The 22,891-nt window shown below is 49.3% G+C and overlaps 1 protein-coding gene across 1 annotated transcript; it reads left to right on the top strand.

Moving 5' to 3' along the window:
• Nucleotides 1–112: 112 nt before the first annotated feature.
• Nucleotides 113–11,440, top strand: LOC101053619 (uncharacterized). The gene is given in 5 exon segments (XM_074385791.1): nt 113–171; nt 1,556–1,942; nt 2,673–2,799; nt 5,315–5,410; nt 9,564–11,440. Coding segments are annotated over 4 exon segments (1,947 nt in total). The 5' UTR covers nt 113–171; nt 1,556–1,936; the 3' UTR covers nt 11,282–11,440.
• Nucleotides 11,441–22,891: the final 11,451 nt, after the last annotated feature.

Genomic DNA, 22,891 nt, shown 5'->3' with positions numbered 1-22,891 from the left:
CGCGACCCGACTCCGCGCGGAGGCCCGGGCTCCCCTCCCGCCCCCCTGGGGCCGAGAGGCCGCCAACAGCGTCCGCGAGGCACGACGTGGGCGGCGGCCGGAAACGGCGTCAGGCGCGCGCAGGCGCAGTGTCGGCTGCCGGCGCCGCGGCCTCCTCTCGCGGTCTGGCGGGTGAGCGAGGCCGGCAGGGCGGGCGAGGCGCGGGGGGAGGCGGCGGCCGGGCCGCGGGGCGCGGGGCGCGGGGCTCTTCCTACGGCTCTGCGGCCCTGGGGGCCGAGGTTCCCGCGGCGCGCGTGGGCGCGGCGTCCGTTCCGCCGTCCCGGGGGGGCGGGGCCGACTTGGAGGGACGTCCCCGGTCCGGGCGCAGGGCGGGGCTGGAACCGCTCCGACCGCCCGAGGGAACGCGCGCCCCGCCCCGGATCCCAGCGCGGCCCCGCCCCGGGCATCGGGCCGCCGTCCTTACTGACGGAAGAGGGAAACTGAGGCACGCGGCCAGGACCGCAGCCTCCCGGCCTTGTCACTGCAGCGCTGAGGGGCGGAGTCATCTGCGCGGCAGGCTTGTGTCGGCACCCGCCGGGCCTCAGTTTCCCTCCGGCGGAGAGAACGCCAGGCCTCGCTCACACCCCGCAGCGGGGCTCGGGCAGGGCTCCCCGCGGAGCTCCCCGGGCTTGGGGACCTGAGCGCCGCCTCGGCCTGCCCAGCTGCTCACCTCCCCTTTCCCACGGAGCAGGGGCAGCCGTTCCTGCCCCAAGCCGGGGCGCGAACCCTGGGCTGTGCGCCTCCAGAGACGCGGTGGGATTCCGAGCCTCCGTGCGCGTGTCCTCCCCCTCGCACCAGGCCCTCCTTGCGCCCGGCCTCTACTCGCGCGTGGCCTCTACTCACACACCTGGCCTCTAGTTGGGCCCAGCCTCTACTCCCGTACCTGGCCTCTACCCGTGCCCGGCCTCTACTCACACACCTGGCCTCTTCTCGCACATCTGGCCTCCACTCGTGCCCGGCCTCTACTCGCACACCTGGCCTCTAGTTGGGCCCAGCCTCTACTCCCGTACCTGGCCTCTACCCGTGCCCGGCCTCTACTCACACACCTGGCCTCTACTCGCACATCTGGCCTCTACTCGTGCCTGGCTTCTACTCGTGCCCGGCCTCTACTCGCACACCTAGCCTCTAGTTGGGCCCAGCCTGTACTCACACACCTGGCCTCTTCTAGCACATCTGGCCTCTACTCGTGCCTGGCTTCTACTCGTGCCCGGCCTCTACTCACACACCTGGCCTCTTCTCGCACATCTGGCCTCTACTCGTGCCTGGCTTCTACTCGTGCCCGGCCTCTACTCACACACCTGGCCTCTTCTCGCACATCCGGCCTCTACTCGTGCCTGGCTTCTACTCGTGCCCGGCCTCTACTCGCACACCTGGCCTCTAGTTGGGCCCAGCCTCTACTCCCGCACCTGGCCTCTTCTCGCACATCTGGCCTCTACTCGTGCCCGGCCTCTACCTGCGCGCCCAGGCTCCTGAAGTCTGCGCCAGGCTCCCCGACCACAGCCTCTGCCTCTGAGAGGACTGCCCACGCTGCGCTGGAGGCCGGCGGGCTTTGTGTGTGCGCGGCCGTCACTGCGTACCTGAGGTCGGGTGCTGTCGGGCAGTGGTAGGTGCCCCGACTCCGCCGTCTGAAGTCCAAGGTGAGGCCTTAGCACGCGCTGTGCTCCAAGATGGCGCCCCGGGAGGCCAAGGGGGCGGAACTCGCCGTTCTATGATGACGTCACCCCACCCAGCTCACCGGAAGAAGCCAGCCTCCTGGAGGAATGTCCGAGAGCCCGTCCAAGGGATGTCGGACGGTGGCGCGCAGCTGTAATCCCAGCTACTGGAGAGGATTGCTTGAACCCATGAAGGAGTTGGAGGCTGCAGTGAGCCCCGATGGCGCCACGGCACTCCAGCGTGGATGACAGTGAGACCTCGTTTCTTTTTTTTTTTTTTTTTTTTGAGACGGAGTTTCACTCTCTTTACCCAGGCTAGAGTGCAAAGGCACGATCTCGGCTCACTGCAGCCTCCGCCGACAGGCGTGCGCCACCATGCCCAGCGAATTTTTGTATTTTTAATAGAGACGGGGTTTCACCATGTTGACCAGCATGGTCTCGATCTCTTGACTCATGATCCACCCGCCTCGGCCTCCCAAAGTGCTGGGATTACAGGTGTGAGCCACTGTGCCCGGCCAAGACCTTGTTTCTAAAAAATTAAAAAACAAACCCAGATTCAGTCTTTGGACTTGCTACTACTAGCTTTATACTTTTATCCCCTAGGCTAAAGTGCAGTGATGCAATCACAGCTCACTGTAGCTTCAAACTCGTGGGCTCAAGTGATCCTCCCACCTCAGCCTGTTGAGCAGCTGCGACCACAGTCGTGAGACACCATGCCGGTCTTGTCTACTCCTTTATTGGCTCCTCTGCATCATTTCTTATTTCAAGAGCCAAATTATTGGCAATGGGTATGATGCCTTAGATCCTAAGATTTCTCCCCCATCAGCAGGGCACCCATTGAGGCCCTTTGGAAAAACCTGACCCAAAACCCCAGACAAAGGAGAACTCCATTTGGCCCAGCCTGGCTGGCATTCACCAGGTACCCCACCAGCAGCCACTGCTAGGGTTGGCTTGGCTGAAGACACTCGTGTGATGTTTCAGGAGCAAGTGACCTTTGAGGACGTGGTGGTGGACTTCACCAAGGAAGAGTGGGGGCAGCTGGCGCCTGCCCAGAAGACCTTGTATTGTGATGTAATGCTGGACACCTTCAGGCTTCTGGTCGCTGTGGGTAAGGCCACACCCGTGTCCTTGATGGTCTGCTCCTGATCTGGATTCTGATTCTACTAGGTTAAATATGGGTATAGGACTGTGCTTTAAAAGCAAATGCCTGGGCGTGTGTTTTGACCTTTAAGAACCTGACTGTTGCGCTGGGTGCAGTGCCTGACGCCTATAATCCCAGCACTTTGGGAGGCCAAGGCGGGCAGATCATGAGGTCAAGAGATTGAGACCATCCTGGCCAACATGGTGAAACCATGAATTAATCACTTGGGGGAAATGATTAATTCATGAGGGCTCTATTCATGAATGGGATTGGTGCCCTTATAAAAGAAGCTTGAGGGAGCTCCCTTGCCCTTTATGACATGCCAGGACATAGGAAGAAAGTGCCATCAGTGAGGAGCAGGCCCTCACCAAACACTGAATTTGCTGATCTTAGGCTTCCCAGCCTCCAGAACTATGAGCAACAAATATCCATTGTTTTCTAATAAAAATATAAAAATTAGCTGGGTGTGGTGGCACACACCTGTAGTCCCAGCTACTCGGGAGGCTAAGGCAGGAGAATCATATGAACCCAGCAGGCAGAGGTTGCAGTGAGCCGAGATTGTGCCACCACACTCCAGCATGGCAACAGAGTGAGACTGTCTCAAAAAAAAAACCTGACTGTTTTAATGTTGGAAATATCAATTAGGACCAATATTAGCAAGTCACAGACTCAAACTGAAATCACAAGAAGCAGAGAAACATGAGGTGAGGGAAACATACTGGGTCTCAAGACCACAGAATCCCAGGGTAGACCAGGGTCCTCTGTAGAGCTGTCAGGAGCCCCTCCCTCTTCAATACTTCCCTCTGCACTTCTGCCTTAGTGTGTTAGGGCTGCTAAAATATCTTAGACTGGGTAATTTATAAACAATAGATATTTGTTGCTCATAGTTCTGGAGGCTGGGAAGCCTAAGATCAGCAAATTCAGTGTTTGGTGAGGGCCTGCTCCTCACTGATGGCACTTTCTTCCTATGTCCTGGCATGTCATAAGGGGCAAGGGAGCTCCCTCAAGCTTCTTTTATAAGGGCACCAATCCCATTCATGAATAGAGCCCTCATGAATTAATCACTTCCCCCAAGGCCCTATCCCAACACTATCACATTGGGTATTAGTTTCCAGCACTGGAACCTTTTTTTTTTTTTTTTTTTTTGAGAGACAGAGTCTCACTTTGTCGCCAGGCGCCAGGCTGGAGTGCAGTGGCACAATCTCAGCTCACTGCAACCTCTGCCTCCTGGGTTTGAGCAATTCTTCCGCCTCAGCCTCCCAAGTAACTGGGACTGCAGGCGTGTGCCACTACGCCCAGCTAATTTTTTTATTTTTAGTAGAGTCGGGGTTTCACCATGTTAACCAAGATGGTCTCGATCTCTTGACCTTGTGATCTGACCGCCTTGGCCTCCCAAAGTGCTGGGATTACAGGCTTGAGCCACCGCACCCGGCCCTGGAACTTTTTTCTTTTTCTTTTTTTGAGATGGAGTTTTTGCTCTTGTTACCCAGGCTGGAGTGCAATGGTGCGATCTCAGCTCACCGCAACCTCCGCCTCCTGGGTTCAGGCAATTCTCCTGCCTCAGCCTCCTGAATAGCTGGGATTACAGGCACACGCCACCATGCCCAGCTAATTTTTTGTATATTTAGTAGAGATGGGGTTTCACCATGTTGACCAGGATGGTCTCGATCTCTTGACCTCGTGATCCACCCACCTCGGCCTCCCAAAGTGCTGGGATTACAGGCTTGAGCCACCACGTCTGGCCAGGAACTTTTTTTAAGAAATGGTCTTGTTCTCTGGCCCAGGCTAGAGTGCTGTGGCACAGTCATGGCTTGCTGCACACTCAACCTGGTTCAGTGTGGTTCAGAGTAAACCTCCCATTTCAGTCTCTCAACTAGCTGGGGCTACAGGTGCATACCACCACACCCAGCTAATTTTTGTAGAGATGGGGACTTGCTGTGTGGCCCAGGCTGCCCTCAAACTCTAAAGTGATCCACCTCAGCCTCCCAAAGTGCTGGGATTACAAGCATAAGCCACTATGCATAGCCTGAATTTTAGGGGGACACCAACATTCAGACCATCGCAATCTCTTTCTGGCTTTATTTCCAGATAGGCTTCTCTGGAGGTGACAGGGCAACTGCCAGGGTGCCTTTCCTGGGTCCAAGACCAGCAGAAAAGACAGGGTCTATGGCCCAGGCATCATCAGGTCCCCTGAGTTGTCTTGGTTTGACTGCCAGGTCTTCACAATGATTATTATTTCTGGTGGGCAGAGGAAGAAGCTGAGTTCTGATTGGCCAGGCCTGGGTCACATGTCCACCCCAGAACCAGCGGTAGGGTCAGGGACGGAGAGTAGGAGAATGGAGTCCCTGAGGAACATCTACAATTGTTGGTATGACAACTGAAGTCACTCAGGGGCCCCCAGCCATTTGGGACCTGGAATGGGCTGAGGGTCACAAAGGGTCCTGGGATACAAATGCTCACTCTAGGGTCTCTCCCTGAGCAGGACATTGGTTACCAAAGCCGAACATCATCTCCCTGCTGGAGCAAGAGGCAGAGCTGTGAGCAGTGGACCCTGGAGTTCCCCAAGGTGTGTACCAAGGTGAGATGCGAGCCCTTCAGGGCTGAGAGAAGCCTGTCCATGCTTGCTTCCTGGTTTCTCTCTCTGCATTTGCTAATTCTTCACAGCGAATTTACGGCTCAGTCTTAGTGAAGATTTATCAAGCACCCATTTTGCTGTGAGTGACAGCAAGTCTTCATCTTCACTGAATTTATTCTTGGTGAGGGAGTTGGGAAGACAAGCAATAAATCAGTAAAATAATAAAATGAGTTGGATGATTACAGATTGTGATGAATGCTGAGAAAATGAAAATCAGCGATGAGGTGGAGACTAGGATGGGGGTGAGGAGACTTTAGCAGAGAGATGAGGGATAGCCTCTCTAAGGAGGTGAAATGTGACTTGAAGCAGTCTGAGAGAATGGTAGCATTTCAGGCAGAGGGAACAGCAGGTGCAAAGGCTTGAAGTGATGCAACAGTCAGCTCTTGCATAGAAAAAGCACTCTGACCTCAGTGGCTTAAATCAAATAATTGTTTATAACTCATGCGTCTATGGGTCAGTGGATCCAGGCTGGGTTCTGCCATGCGACTGTAGGGTGATTGGTAGGTAGCAGAGATAGCCTAGCCCAAGGACAGGAAATTTCCCATTGGCATTAGGTGGGAAGTGTGGCCAGAGTCCAGGAGGGATGGCCAGTGTAGGTGAAGGTCACAATAGGGTCCCTCCACATCAGTAACAGGCAGCCTTTACCCAGTATATTAGCTTCCTGTTGCTCTTCCTGCAACAAGTTACAGTTGACCCTTGAACATGGGTTTGAACTGTGTGGGTCCATTTATACATGGATTTTCTTCTGCCTCAGCCACCCCTGAGACAGCAAGACCACCGCCTCCTATTCTTTCTCAGCCTACTCACTGTGAAGAGAATGAGGATGAAGATCTTTATGGTTAGCCGGGCGCGGTGGCTCAAGCCTGTAATCCCAGCACTTTGGGAGGCCGAGGCGGGTGGATCACGAGGTCAAGAGATCGAGACCATCCTGGTCGACAAGGTGAAACCCCGTCTCTACTAAAAATACAAAAAAATTAGCTGGGCATGGTGGCGTGTGCCTGTAATCCCAGCTACTCAGGAGGCTGAGGCAGGAGAATTGCCTGAACCCAGGAGGCGGAGGTTGCGGTGAGCCGAGATCGTGCCATTGAACTCCATCCTGGGTAACAAGAGTGAAACTCCATCTCAAAAAAAAAAAAAGATCTTTATGGTTATCTACTTCCATTTAATGCATAGTAAATATATTTTCTCTTCCTTATGATTTTTTAAATAGCATTTTCTTTTCTCTAGCTTACTTTAGGAATACATTATATAATACATATATAAAATATGTATTAACTAAGGGCTGGGAGCAGTGGCTTACACCTGTAATCCCAGCACTTTGGGAGGCTGAGGTGGGAGAATTGCTTGAGCCCAGTATCATTTGATCAAGGCCCCTGAGTTGTCTCAGGGAGATCATTTGAGGTTGGGAGTTCAAGACCAGTCTGGCCAACATGGTGAAATCCTGTCTCTACAAAAAAATACCAAAAAAGAAAATAAACTGGGCATGGGGGTGCGTGCGCCTGTAGTCCCAACTACTTGGGAGGCTGAGGCAGGAGAATTGCTTGAACTCAGGAGGCAGAGGTTGCAATTAGCCAAGATCATGCTACTGTGCTCCAGCCTTGGTGACAGAGCTAGACCACATCTCAGAAAAATAAAAATAAAAAGTGTTAACTATTTTATCAGTATGGTCAACAGTTTTTGGGGAATTAAAAGTTATACACTGATTTTCTTTTTCCTTATTTTTTTTTTTCTTTTGAGACAGAGTCTCACTCTGTCACCAGGTGCCAGGCTGGAGTGCAGTGGTGCGATCTTGGCTCACTGCAACCTCCGCCTCCCGGGATCAAGCAATTCTCCTGCCTCAGCCTCCTGTGTAGCTGGGACTACAGGTGCATGCCACCACACCCAGCTAATTTTTGTATTTTTAGTAGAGACGGGGTTTCACCATGTTGGCCAGGATGGTCTCGATCTCCTGATCTCGTGATCTGCCCACCTCAGCCTCCCAAAGTGCTGGGATTACAGGTGTGAGCCACCATGCCCGGCCCACAGATTTTCTACTGTACTGGGGTCAGTGCCTCTAGCCCCCTCATTTTTCAAGGTCAACAATACTACAAACTTTGTAGCATAAAGCAAAGTGAATTATCTTAAAGTTCTGGAGATCAGAAGTCCAAAATAGATCTTGCTGGGATGTAATAAAGATGTCAGCAGCGCACTATTCTTTCTGGAGGCTCTGGGGAAGGGAGGAATCCATTTCTTTCTTTCTCTCCTTTTTTGTTTTCTTAGAGATAGGTTTTTGCTTTCTTGCCCAGGTTGGAGTGCAGTGGTATGATTATGGCTTACAGCAGCCTTGACCTTCTGGGTTCAAGTAATCCTCCTGCCTCAGCCTCCTGAGTAGCTGAGACTACAGGCATGTGTCACCATGCCCAGCTAATTTTTTCTTTATTTTTTATAGAAACAAGGTCTTGCCATTTTGCCCAGGCATGTCTTAAACTCCTGGGCTCAAGCAATCCTCCCGCCTCAGCTGCCCAAAGTGTTGTGATTATAGGCATGAGGCCCTGTGCCTGGCTAGTAATCCATTTCTTTGCATTTTTCAGCTTCTCGAGGCACCCACATTCCTTGGCTTTGGCCTTGTCCATCTTCCCAGTCAGCAAGTCTCACATTATATTCACTCATCGTGTTCACTCTGGTCAAGTCTCACATCATATTCACTCTGACTCTGACCCTTCTGCCTCTTTTCCACATTTAAGGACCCTTGTAGTTACACAGGCCCACCCAGATAATCCAGTATAATTTCTTTATCTTAATGTCAGCTAATATTAGCAACCTTAATTCCTCCCTCCCATGTAACTGGAAACATACAGGTTCCAAGCTTAGGATGTGGGCATCTGGAGAGGCCACTATTCTGCCACTTATTCCTGGCTAAACTTTTTTTTTTTTTTTTTTTTTTTTGAGACGGAGTTTCGCCCTTGTTACCCAGGCTGGAGTGCAATGGCGTCATCTCGGCTCACCGCAACCTCCGCCTCCTGCGCTCAGGCAATTCTCCTGCCTCAGCCTCCTGAGTAGCTGGGATTACAGGCACGTGCCACCATGCCCAGCTAATTTTTTGCACTTTTAGTAGAGACGGGGTTTCACCATGTTGACCAGGATGGTCTCGATCTCTCGACCTCGTGATCCACCCGCCTCGGCCTCCCAAAGTACTGGGATTACAGGCTTGAGCCACCGCGCCCGGCACTTTTTTTTCTTTTTTAATGGAACTTTTCCCTGAAACATATCAATATGGGGAAGGTGCCCACATCGTATCTAGGCCACTGTGATGTCAGGGTAGGGGCAGCATGTAGCTACAGCAGCGCTGTGCAGAGAGGGCTGGGTACCAGGGCAAAAAGGGAGTCCTGCCAGGAAGGAGGAGGAGGAGGGAGTGCATTTGTTCACTCATTTAACATGTTTATTGAGTTCTTGCTGTGGGCTATAGATACAGTGGTGAGCAAGGTGGACAGAAACTCCTATCCTCAGGGGGTTCACAGTGAAACAGACAAAATAAGCAGATCAGAGTATGCAAATACACTATGGGTTATCTCCATCCTCCTAGTGATGCATGTTGCAGGTATTTGTGTTTGTGGGGAGCAGATAGGTTCCTTCACATCTTGAATGAGGTGGCACAACCAGCATATGCTGCCAGGAAGAAGCTGGGTGTCAGCAGACTTTCCCCATGCAGCACCTTTTTCTCCGTTGCCACCTGGCATTGTGGAGGCCACTGTAACTGGGGCCTGGCTGCCACACTGCTCCTTGCAAGTCCAGTGCATCTGAGTGCTCTCTCCTGGGCATCCCCTCTGGACCCTCCTCTGTGCTTCCCTTACAGACTCCATCCATACTCCTCATCCCAACGGTTTTTTCCTCCCTCTCTTCTTCCTTTCCTTATTTCTTATTTTTCTCTTTCTTATTCTGTTTTCCCTCTCTCTCTTCCTTTCCTGGTTTGCAAAACTGTATTTTTAAATGGTCAAAGCCACTTGTACCTTTAACTTTTCAAAATTATTAGTTTTATCCTTCCTCTTCCCATCTCACCACAAACTCTTTAGCCCTGGAACAGAGAGTAAGGGACATTTTCAATTTTTGCTTCTTTCAGACCTGGAATCTAGACCCAAAGTCAAACCATCAGTTCTAAAGCAAGGCATCTCTGAAGAAATATCCAACAGTGTCATCTTGGTAGAAAGATTCCTGTGGGCTGGTCTGTGGTACTGCAGGGGTGAGAACACTGAGGGCCACTGGGAATGGAGTTGTGAGAGCCTAGAGAGCCTGGCAGTGCCAGCAGCCTTCACGCCTGTGAAGACTCCTGTTCAGGAGCAGTGGCAGAGGAATGGGTTTGGAGAAAACTTAAGTTTGAACTGTGATCTCCCACATCAATCAATGACTCCTGAAAGACAAGGCCCCCACACATGGGGAACACGTGGAAAAAGGAAGCCAGACCTAAATGTTCTACAGAAAACCTATGTAAAAGAGAAACCGTATAAATGTCAGGAATGTGGAAAGGCCTTTAGTCACAGCTCAGCCCTTATTGAACACCATCGGACACACACAGGAGAGAGACCTTATGAATGTCCTGAATGCGGAAAAGGCTTCCGAAACAGCTCGGCACTTACTAAACACCAGAGAATCCATACTGGGGAGAAACCCTATAAATGCACTCAGTGTGGGAGGACCTTCAACCAAATTGCCCCACTCATCCAGCACCAGAGAACTCACACAGGTGAGAAGCCCTATGAGTGCAGCGAGTGTGGGAAAGCCTTCAGTTTTAGGTCCTCCTTCAGCCAACATGAGCGAACTCACACAGGAGAGAAGCCCTATGAGTGCAGCGAGTGTGGGAAAGCCTTCCGGCAAAGCATCCACCTCACACAGCATGTGCGAATCCACACTGGGGAGAAACCCTATCAGTGTAGTGAGTGTGGCAAGGCCTTCAGCCACAGCTCATCCTTGACAAAACACCAGCGAATCCACACCGGGGAGAAGCCCTACGAGTGCCATGAGTGTGGAAAAGCCTTTACCCAGATCACACCACTGATCCAGCACCAGAGGACCCACACGGGAGAAAAGCCCTATGAATGCAGTGAGTGTGGGAAAGCCTTCAGCCAGAGCACACTCCTGACCGAGCATCGGAGGATTCACACAGGAGAGAAGCCCTACGGATGCAATGAGTGTGGGAAAACTTTCAGCCACAGCTCCTCCCTCAGCCAGCATGAGCGGACTCACACAGGAGAGAAGCCCTATGAGTGCAGTCAGTGTGGGAAGGCCTTCCGGCAGAGCACGCACCTCACTCAACACTTGCGAATCCACACCGGAGAGAAGCCCTACGAATGCAACGACTGTGGCAAGGCATTCAGCCACAGCTCGTCCCTAACCAAACATCAGCGAATCCACACTGGGGAGAAGCCCTACAAATGCAATGAGTGTGGCAAAGCCTTCAGCCAGCTTGCTCCCCTCATTCAGCATCAGAGGATCCACACAGGAGAGAAACCCTATGAATGTAACCAATGTGGCAGAGCCTTCAGCCAGAGTTCCCTGCTCATCGAACACCAGAGGATTCACACCAAGGAAAAGCCCTATGGCTGCAATGAGTGTGGGAAATCCTTCAGCCACAGCTCCTCACTCAGCCAGCATGAAAGGACTCACACTGGGGAAAAGCCCTATGAGTGTCACGATTGTGGGAAGTCCTTTAGGCAGAGCACCCATCTCACTCAGCACCGGAGGATCCACACAGGAGAGAAGCCGTATGCCTGCAGGGACTGTGGAAAGGCCTTTACACACAGCTCCTCCCTTACCAAGCACCAGAGAACTCACACTGAGTAAACCCAACTTCACATGTGCTAGGGACATAGGAAGACCTGAAGCCATAGCTCACATCCCTTTCTAGATATGACCCAATCATACACGTGGGAAATGTATATTCATACACAAGCCTTTTTGTTGTTGTTGTGAGATGGAGTTTTGGTCTTGTTGCCCAGGCTGGAGTGCAAAGGCGTGACCTTGGCTCACCACAACCTCCGCATCCAGGGTTCAAACAATTCTCCGGCCTCAGCCTCCCAAGTAGCTGAGATTACAGGCATGCACCACCACACCCAGCTAATTTTGTATTCTTAGTAGAGACGGTGTTTCTCCCTGTTGGTCAGGCTAGTCTCGAACTCCCGACCTCAGATGATCCGCCTGCCTTGACCTCCCAAAGAGTTGGGATTACAGGCTTGAGCCACCATGCCTGGCCCATACACAAGCCTTTTCACACAGCACACCCCTCAAACACTCTCACAGAGTTCACACTGATGAAAAATGACTTTGGGACCACAAAGCTCTAGTAGGTCATCCATCCCTGCATCCAAACTGTAGGGAAACACTCAGGACCTTTAGCCTTGAATAGCCATTAATGCTACATTATAGAACGTACAAAAAAAGAAATAGAACAAATGTGGTGGATCCAGGGTTAGCTTTTGTCCAAGGATTCACCGTATTCCAAACCAGAGATGTTCAAACTGGTGAAAAACCCAATGCCTTTCCATATACAAGAGGCAAATGAAGTCAGAATTTGCCATTATTGCACATTACGTTGTTCAGAGGAAAGTGCTTATGAATGGTGCAGGTTGACTCTGATATTCCCAAATGATAGTATGGCAGAGTATTCTAGAAATAAGAGTGGCATCTTTATGGAATCACTATGGATACTGACTGTCTCAGTAAAAAAGCTGTCTGATTGTGTATTTTTTGATCGGGGTATGTGGAAGCCAGTCTCAGATTTGAATTCCATGTGACAAAGTATCAGTGTACTATAAACAGGTTTTTAGTTATCCCTGCATTATTTTTGCAATAAATCTTTATATGTAAGCCGGGCGCGGTGGCTCAAGCCTGCAATCCCAGCACTTTGGGAGGCCGAGGCGGGTGGATCACGAGGTCGAGAGATAGAGACCATCCTGGTCAACATGGTGAAACCCCGTCTCTACTAAAAAAAAAAATACAAAAACTAGCTGGGCGTGGTGGCGCGTGCCTGTAATCCCAGCTACTTAGGAGGCTGAGGCAGGAGAATTGCCTGAACCCAGGAGGCGGAGGTTGTGGTGAGCCGAGATCGCGCCATTGCACTCCAGCCTGGGTAACAAGAGCGACACTCCGTCTCAAAAAAAAAAAAATCAAAAAAACAAAAAAAAAACCCCCCCAAAAAATCTTTATATGTAATGAGATTGAAAAGCTTTGTATGGGAAGGCTCAAAATGTACAGCTGCTTCCATAGAGTCTCACTACTTCTGAGATGGCTTTTGCTGCTCTGTTCTCCCTCTACATTTCTCTGCAGAACTTGCATTAAAAACACAGATACTTGTTTTTTTACAAAAAGGAAGAGTTTTCCTTTGTTAAACCATCAGCTTATAAGCAATAGCAAATTCATGTTAGAAACATGTTTTGTAAGATTCATCTTTGGGAAATGTTCAAATTAATCCTTTTGAACTGTATTTTCTTTTTTTTTTTTTTTTTTTTTTTTTTGTATTTTCATTGATTCTGCAGCCTGCTGTTTAGTAAGGTTTTGTTTTCATACAATTTAACATTTTGTTGAACCCTGAGTCCACAAATAGTCTTTCTGACAATTATAACCTTTAAATGGTGACTTGCTGCCCTCATTAGAGATTGCATTGGCTGTTGTGGTTACACCCATCAATTTGATTTTTTTAATCCCAATGCTGGGATATACATTTCTAGTTACTTAAAATTTCTCTCTTGGGGAAACCATGTTGCAGATAGTCTTCCAATACTGCTTCTCAATATGGTTGTGGAGTACCTCTTGGGTTAATGCCTTTGTCATTTAAAAGCCACTGGAGAGTCAGGTGTGGCTGCACCTGCCTCTAGTCCCAGCTGCTTGGGAGGTTGAAGTAGGAGGATCACTTGAACCTAGGAATTCTGGGCTGCAGTGTGCTACGCTGATTGGTGTCCACACTAAGTTCGGCATCAATATGATGACCTCCTTGGAGCAGATGACCACCAGCTTGCCTAAGGAGGGTGAACCAGAGCAGGTCAAAACTCCTATGCTGGTTGGGCTCACACCTGTAATCCCAGTACTTTAGGAGGTCAAGGCAGGCAGATCACCTGAGGTCAGGAGTTCAGGACCAGCCTGGCCAATATGGTGAAACCCCATCTCTACTAAAAATACAACATTAGCTGGGCACGGTGGTGCATGCCTTTAATCTCAGCTACTTGGGAGGCTGAGGCAGGAGAATCACTTGAACCCAAGAGGCAGAAGTTAACAGTGAGCCTAGAGTGTGCCAGTGTACTCCAGCCTAGGTGACAAGAGTGAAATTCCATCTCAAAACGAAACATAACACTCCCATGCTGATCAGTAGTGGGACTGTGCCTGTGAGTAGCCACTGTGCTCCATCCTGGGTAACACAGCGAGACACCATCTCTTAAAAAAAAAGCCACTGCAGAAAGCCAGGGTACACAGTACATAGCAACACTGTCCCGTTGAAACAATGCATGTCACATAAATTAATATTCTGGTAGCCCCATTGAAAAAGTAAGAGGCCGGGCGCGGTGGCTCACACCTATAATCTCAGCACTTTGGGAGGCCGAGGCGGGTGGATCACGAGGTCAAGAGATCAAGACCATCCTGGTCAACATGATGAAACCCCGTCTCTACTAAAAATACAAAAATTAGCTGGGCATGGTGGCGTGTGCCTGTAATCCCAGCTACTCAGGAGGCTGAGGCAGGAGAATTGCCTGAACCCAGGAGGCAGAGGTTGCGGTGAGGCCTAGTGTGAGGTATGAGGGTTATGGGGTGGATCCCACATGAATGGCTTGGTGCTCTCCTCATGATAATGAGTGAGTTCTCACTTTATGAGCTCACCTAAGAGCTGGTTATTTAAAGGAGCCTGGTACCTCCTCCTCTCTGTCTTGTTTTCTCTCTCACTATGTGATATACCGGCTCCCCCTTTGCTGTCTGCCATGACTGGAAGCTTCCTGAGGCCTCCCTGTAGTGCAGATGCCAGCACTAGGCTTCCTATACAGCCTGCAGAACTGTGAGCCAAATAAACCACCTTTCTTTATAAATTAACCATCCTCAGGTACTCCTTTTTAACACTGTAAACAGACTAACATAGCCAGGGCCCTTGGAAGTTTCGTGGAAGCACTGGGTAGGGCCAACGTGTGGAGGTCACTGTCCCTCCTGAGCTTCTGTTTATACTGTTTGTGAGAGGGAGATTCAGGCAGCAAGTATTTTCCAAGCACCAACTATATAGGTCAGGTCTAATTCTAGACTCTGACAACCAGACTGATGAAACTTCTGGCCTCAGGAGCTTATATTTTCATGAGGAAATGGAAAATAAAGAGAAATGAGGATGTTATGGGCACATTACACAGTAAGTGTTATGTAGAAACAGAAAGATCAAAGAAGGGAAACCCTGGGCCAGGTGTGGTGGCTCACAGCTGTAATCTCAACCCTTTGGGAGGCCAAGGCGGGTGGATCTCCTGAGGTCGGGAGTTCAAGACCAGCCTGACCAACATGGAGAAACCCTGTCTCTACTAAAAATACAAAATTAGCTGGGCGTGGCAGCGCATACCTGTAATCCCAGCTACTTGGGAGGCTGAGGCAAGAGAATCGCTTGAACCCAGGAGGCAGAGTTTGCAGTGAAGCAGGACTGGGTCACCGTACTCCAGCCTAGGCAACAAAGTGAGACTGTCTCAAAAAAAAAAAAAAAAAAAGAGAAACACAAGTGGTAAATTACCTCCCCTTCAATGTGCAGTGATAACTGAATGAGCTCTTGGAATCCCAAAGCATGTAGCAAAGTATAAAGCGAATGTAAAACATCTGTTCATTTGCATCACTTGTAAAACTGTCATATCCATTAAATGCCCAACAGAAGAGACTTTCAGAAGACAGTCTCTTTGTTACAGCACACACATACTTTATATAGCATCATACAGATATATATATTTAGATACCGTACATGTTCATATAGAGAGGAGGAGGTTAAAGCTTTAGCTGTCTTTAGGAGAAGCCAAGAGTGACACATGAAACCACCTGTCACTGGCTCTAGCCTACATCTCAACTCAGTGAACTAGATTTCTGCTGGGAGGCTTTCCTGCCTTTGAAGGCTGCTCCATGCATTTCTCTTTCTTTCTTCCTTTTTTTTCTTTTTATCCTTAGGGTCCTACTCTGTTACCCACATTGGAGTGCAGGGGTGTGATCACAGTTCACTGCAGCCTTGAACTCCTGGGCTTAAGCAATCCTACCTTAGCTTCTTTAGTAGCTGAGACTACAGGCACACACCACCATGCCCAGCTAATTTTTTATTTTTTGTAAAGACAGGGGCCCACTATGTTGCCCAGGCTGGTCTTCAACTCCCAGGCACAAGCAGTCCTCCCACCTTGGCCTCCCAAAAAGCACCTGGACTATGGGCATGAGGTACCATTCCAACATGTTACATGCATTTCTGTCACACACTCACCCCAAGCCGTATTTGCTGTAGGAGAGTGACGGCTTTAAGGGAAGGCCTCGGTGCTTACTGTCAAAGGAACTGATTAGATTCTTTTGAACCCAGAGTAAACGAGTGTGAACCACACAGAAAATGCCCATGGCCCTATCTGGGTTGCAAGCTAGTGGGCAAGATAGGCAAAGCAGGTCATCAGAAGAAAAGCAAGGTGAGTCATAGTGGAGAAAACATGTTAAGATGGGCCAGACGTGGTGGCTCATGCCTATAATCCCAGCAATTTGGGAGGTCAACTTAGGTGGATCACAAGGTCAAGAGATCAAGACCATCCTGGCCAACATGGTGAAACCCCGTCTCTACTAAAAATACAAAAAATTAGCCAAGCGTGGTGGTGCGTGCCTGTAGTCCCAGCTACTTGGGAGGCTGAGTCAGGAGAATTGCTTGAAACCGGAAAACGGAAGTTCCAGTGAGTCAGGATTGCGCCTCTGCACTCCAGTCTGGCGATAGAGCGAGACTCTGTCTCAAAAAAGAAAAAAAAACCCGGGACCTTGCTTTGGTTGGTCTGAGTGGGTTTAGTAATCTGTACACCAGGGCACTGCGTGATTTTGAAATAGACCTGGAAGCCTCAAGTGATAATTGTGCCTCTGCGGAAGCTCATGGTTTCCAAGTGTGGCCCCATCCCAGGAGCCTCTTAGGTTGAAGGAACAGCTATTAATAAATCACTGACTTTTCACTGGACTCAGGATACACAGAATGAAGTATCTGCCTTTCTTTGCTTCAAAAGCACATCAGCCTATCCTGTTCTGTGTCTGCCTCAAGAAAGTCCACAGGGTCTGAGACCTATCAGACACCTCATTTGTTCATGATACCCAAGAGACGCGCTTATAATGAGAATGTGCGCAGACTACATATATACCAGACACATTATACTCACATCTCATACTCCAAAGCATGACTGGGAGACATAAATACACTGCCCAGGCTGGAGTGCAGTGGCATTATCTCAGCTCACTGCAACCTCTGCCTACTGGGTTCAAGTGATTCTCCTGCCTCAGCCTCTTGAGTACCTGGGACACCACCAAGCCCAGCTAAATTTTTTGTATTTGTAGTCGGGACAGGGTTTCACCATGTTGGCCAAGCTGGTATCGAACTCCTGACCTCAGGTGATCCTCCTACTTCGGCCTACCAAAGTGCTGGGATTACAGGCGTGAGCCACTGCGCCCGGCCGTGTCTGTGTTTTTAACTTTTCCATAACTAGGAGAATTCTTTTCAAAATGCTAAAAAATGAACTTTATTATAAAGGCCCATGGCCGGGCGTGGTGGCTCACGCCTGTAATCCCAGCATTTTGGGAGGCTGAGGCGGGCAAATCACTTGAGGTCAGGGGTTTGAGACCAGTCTGGCCAACATGGTGAAACCCTGTCTGTAATAAAAATACAAAAATTAGCTGGGCTTGGTGGCAGACGCCTGTAATCCCAGCTAGGCCACCGAGGCAAGAGAATTGCTTAAATCTGGGAGGCGGAAGTTCCAGTGAGCTGCGATTGTGCCACTGCACTATAGCCTAGGGGACAGAGCAAGACTCCATATCAGAAAAAAAAAGAAAAAACAAAAAGCCCTGTAGATGAATATAACTTTCAAAGGAATTCCAAAAACTGAAATAAATGTTCTCATAATTTCATGACCCTAACCCAACTACTATTTGCCTTTCTGTACTTTCTCGCTAGGATCTGACAGCGAATGCCCACTGTTTATAAAGTTACAACAGAATTAACAGTTGCATTCTACTTCTTGAACTACACTTAGAAATTATTCTTCTACTTTGCTAGTCTTCATTATCATTTGTGCCTTTTTACTATTTCTTTGAATGGCTCTTTCATATTTAAGTCATAGTATTTAACTTCATGCAAACTGGCATCCTTGTGTATACATTATGTCCTTTTTTTCCTTTTTGTGGAGAATGGGGTCTCACTTTGTTGCCCAAGCAGGTCTTGAACTCCTGGACTCAAGCAATCCTCCCACCTTGGCCTTCCAAAGCATTGGGATTACAGGTGTGAACCACTGTGCCTGGCCCCATATTGTTTCTGAATACAGTTGGGACTGTTAGCTTTCCAAAAGGATTGCACTAGTTGACACTGATTCATAAAACTCTCCTCAACTCGTGAAGGCAGACATGTGTTTGTCTGTTTGGGCTGTCATCATAAAACACCACAGGCTGGAAGGCTGAATCAACAGGGATTTATTAATATTTTCTCCCTGTTCTGGAGGCTGGAAGTCAAAGTAGGTTCCATGTGAAGCCTCTCTTCCAAGCTTGTAGATGGTTGGCATCCTGCTGTATCTGCACCTGAACATGGCCTTTTCTCTATGTATGCACAGAGAAGAAGCAATCTCTGGTTGCCTAGTTTTCTCTTTTTTTTCCTTTTTGAGATGGAGTCTTGCTCTGTCACCCAGGCTGGAGTGCAGTGGTGCGATCTCGGCTTACCACAACCTTCACCTCCCAGGTTCTAGTTATTCTCTTGCCTCTGCCTCCTGAGCAGCTGCGATTACAGGTGCCTGCAACCAGTCCTTGCAAATTTTTTTGTAATTTTTAGTAGAGACAGGGTTTTGCCATACTGGCCAGGCTGGTCTCCAACTCCTGGCCTCAGGTGATCCACCTGCCTCACCCTCCCAAAGTGCTGGGATTACAGTTGTGAGCCACCACAGCCAATCCTTGCTCTCTTTTTCTAAGACAGGGTCTTGCTCTGTCACCCAGGCTGGAGTGCGTGGTGTATCATAGCTCACTGCAGCTTTGACCTCCAGGGCTCATGCCATCCTCCCACCTCAGCCCCCCACGTAGCTGGGACGACAGGCACACACCACCACACCTAGCTAATTTTTAAATTTTGTGTAGAGATGAGGTCTAGCTGTTTCCCAGGCTAGCTCTTGGGCTCCAGGGATCCTCCTGCCTCAGCCTCCTAATGTGCTGGGTTACAGGTGTGACCACCTTGCCCAGCCTCTTTTCTTATAAGGACACCACACCTATTGGATGAAGGTCCCACTCCAACGACCTCATTTAGCCTTATTTACCTCCCTAAGGCTTTGTCTCAAAATGTCATCAGATTGTGGGTTAAGGTTTCAACATACCACATTTAGCACGGGACACAACTCAGCTCATAACAGAGGGTCATTAAGCATTTTCCCATTGAAATGTATTCCCACCTTTCCAGGTTTCCATCTCTCATTGGCTTTTCCTGTCTACTTAGCACACAGCTACCTTCCCACACCCTGTATAAACCTGCCCTGAACTCCACCCCTCTTCACTGCCATCCTGCCTAGGGCTTTTCCTTGCCCTCCAAGAGTCTGTCCTTCTGTCCACATCTTATCCCTGCCAACTCCACTGGACAGACCTGAGCCTCTCTCTCGTGCCTCACCCCACCTGTCTTGCCAGTACATGTTGCTGCACTTTTGTATGGGAGCTGAGACCCATTGCCTCAAATGCCTGAACCAGCCCTGCTGCCCCTGAGGTTAAAAAGTGGGAATATCTAGCTGTTATTTTTGTCTCTATCCACAATAAAGCATCTACTTGTGCTCCTGACATCCTGGACAGGGTGGTAGTGGTAGGAAAACAGCAAACAAATCCCAAAATCTCAATCGGTTCATTTTTGGTAGTGGTTTGGGAAAAGAAATTCTGAAACTACATTAGAGTTATCTTAATATTCATCAAATTAGTAAAATGCTGAATTTTGGGGTGCCCAGGGTTCTCAGTGTTAAAGAAAAGATGTACAAATATGGGCTGGAGGAACTCATCAATTGAATTGGAGGTCTTACTGGGCATGTGTGTGAGTGCACAGACACACCTTTGTGTGTGACCTATGTGCAGTCATATATGCACATGTATTTCATAGCTCAGCAGAAGACACCTCGCCTGGCACCTAGATCTTGGTCTCTAATGCCATCACCCACTAAAAGGAACTAGTTCTTCAAAGACATGGCCAATTTCAGGGCTGACGAAGGATAGAAAGATGGGCTAGGAACATCCAACTACACCAAAAAGTAAGTATTAAAAAAAATTTAAAAACTTTTTTTTTTTTTTTTTTTTGAGACGGAGTTTCGCTCTTGTTACCCAGGCTGGAGTGCAATGGCGCGATCTCGGCTCACCGCAACCTCCGCCTCCTGGGCTCAGGCAATTCTCCTGCCTCAGCTTCCTAAGTAGCTGGGATTACAGGCACGCGCCACCATGCCCAGCTAGTTTTTTGTATTTTTAGTAGAGACGGGGTTTCACCATGTTGACCAGGATGGTCTCGATCTCTCGACCTTGTGATCCACCCGCCTCGGCCTCCCAAAGTGCTGGGATTACAGGCTTGAGCCACCGTGCCCGGCCAAAATTTAAAAACTTAAAGAAAAATGGAGGCATGTCACAGGATGCAGGAGTCAACTGAAGGGAGTCTCACTGGCCTCATCTAGGACAACTTGAGCCCCAACGTAAGATCAGCAGCAAGTTATAAACCAATGAATAAACAGAAAGCCCTGAGTCAAATTCTTAAGACAAAAAAATTCTTGCGGAGAAGGAAGAGTGCTGGTTGGCAGTAGGATGCTGAGGGCCTGCTGCTCAGCATGGAGGGAGGGCTGGTGCTGGAAAATCACCACCCTAGGAATAATGGATTCAGGCGAGAATCATAAATATAAACCAAATTTTAGGGAGAAGATTTGATGAGGAGCAGGATATTTGCATTATATATTTTATCTTTTTGCAACTAAAGATCATTGATATTTGCATGATCTCAAAGTATCTTCCCACCATTTTTTTTTTTTTTTTTTTTTTTAAGACAGATTCTCACTGTCACCCAGGCTGGAGTGCAATGGCACGATCTTGGTTCACTGCAACCTCCGCCTCCTGGGCTCAAGCGATTTTCCTACCTCAGCCTCCTGAGTAGCTGGGATTACAGGAACCAGCCACCATGACCAGCTAATTTTTGTATTTTTAGTAGAGATGGGGTTTCACCATGTTGGCGGGGCTGGTCTCGAACTTCTGACCTTAGGTAATCCTCCCACCTCAGCCTCCCAAAGTGCTGAGATTGCAGGCACAAGCCACCGCACCCAGCTCTTCCCACCAATTCTTATTAGTTAAAAGGAAAAAAGTGGGCCGGGCATGGTGGCTCACGCCTGTAATCCCAGCACTTTGGGAGGCCGAGGTGGGTGGATCACGAGGTCAAGAGATCGAGACCATCCTGGTCAACATGGTGAAACCCCGTCTCTACTAAAAATACAAAAAATTAGCTGTGCATGGTGGTGGGTGCCTGTAATCCCAGCTACTCGGGAGGCTGAGGCAGGAGAATTGCCTGAACCCAGGAGGCGGAGGTTGCGGTGAGCCGAGATTGCGCCATTGCACTCCAGCCTGGGTAACAAGAGCGAAACTCCGTCTCAAAAAAAAAAAAAAAAAAAAAAAAAAAAAAGAGAAAAAGTTAACTATATTACCTTGAGACAAGGTCTGTCTCCCAGGCAGGAGTGCAGTGGCTTCATCTCAGCTCACTGCAACCTCAACCTCCCAGGCTCAAGCCATTCTCCCACCTCAGTCTCCCAAGTGGCTAAGACTACAGGTGGGCCCCACCATGCCCAGCCTCAGCCTCCCAAGTGCTGAGATTACAGGTATAAGGCTCTGCATCTGGCCCAGTTAACTATACAGTGGAAAAACTGCACTCTGACCAGGTTAGCAAAGAGAACATCACTGACAGGAGGAATGTGGACACCATACACCCTGGATGGGGTGGGGAAGGTGCACACATGCAGGTTATGGGGTAAGCAGGGTCGAATGTTAATAGGTGGGTCTGGGTGAGGGTGTGTGGATGATCTGTACATTATTTTAATTCTTGTGCTTTTTAAAAAAATATGTAAGTTGCGCCGGGCGCGGTGGCTCAAGCCTGTAATCCCAGCACTTTGGGAGGCCGAGGCGGGTGGATCACGAGGTCGAGAGATCGAGACCATCCTGGTCAACATGGTGAAACCCCGTCTCTACTAAAAATACAAAAATTAGCTGGGCATGGTGGCGCGTGCCTGTAATCCCAGCTACTCAGGAGGCTGAGGCAGGAGAATTGCTTGAACCCAGGGGGCGGAGGTTGCGGTGAGCCGAGATCGTGCCATTGCACTCCAGCCTGGGTAACAAGAGCGAAACCCTGTCTCAAAAAAAAAAAAAAAAAAAAAAAAAAAAAAAAAAAAAAAAAAAAAAAAAAAAATATGTAAGTTATTTCCAAATTTTAAAAAAAGGCAGACATCTGGCTGCACACTAAATGAGACAGGAAATGGGAAACTCAACCTGGAGGGCAGGGCTCTAAGTAACAAATGACCATTACCCACAACCTGACAGCTGAATGCGACACATCATAGGGGATGCTCCCTGTGGCAGTGCAAGAAGGTGAGCTCACAGGTTCAGCTGAGGATGAGCTGAGAGGGTAGAATTTAGCCTTTTTCTTACCAGAGCCACACTCAGATTGGGGCTTAGGGGTGGATAGGCTAAGAGGGAAACTAAGCTTAGTAACTGTTGCAGAGACAGGCACTCCAGGTGACAGTTCCCAGGCCCAAGTGACTGGGGCCATGGGATCATTTCTCTCCAAGGATATGAGTAGTGTGGCATCTCCCAGGTGAACAGGTGTGACCTTCCCCATATGCTCCAAGGGTACAGTGAAGAAGGAAGCTACAAAAGGGATGGAACCTGGATCCCTGAATTACTGCATGGAGCACAGTGCAAACCAATATACAAACAACAGCAACACTAACACAGGACAATGGACTGTGAGAGAGAAAGGGGTGGGGGGGGAGGGAGAGAGGGGGAGGGAGGGAGAGGGAGAGGGGGAGGGGGGGGAGAGAGAGAGAGAGAGAGAGAGAGAGAGAGAGAGAGAGAGAGAGAGAGAGAGACTGACGGACTGTGTGTGTGTGTTTGTGTGTGTGTATATATATATATATTTTTTTTTTGAGACGGAGTTTCACTCTTGTTACCCAGGCTGGAGTGCAATGGCACGATCTCAGCTCACCGCAA

Source organism: Saimiri boliviensis, chromosome 14, assembly GCF_048565385.1.
Source record: "Saimiri boliviensis isolate mSaiBol1 chromosome 14, mSaiBol1.pri, whole genome shotgun sequence".
NCBI classification, from domain to species: Eukaryota; Metazoa; Chordata; class Mammalia; order Primates; family Cebidae; genus Saimiri; species Saimiri boliviensis.
Note: the sequence above shows the minus strand (reverse complement) of the source record. Positions and strands in the feature narration are given on the sequence as shown.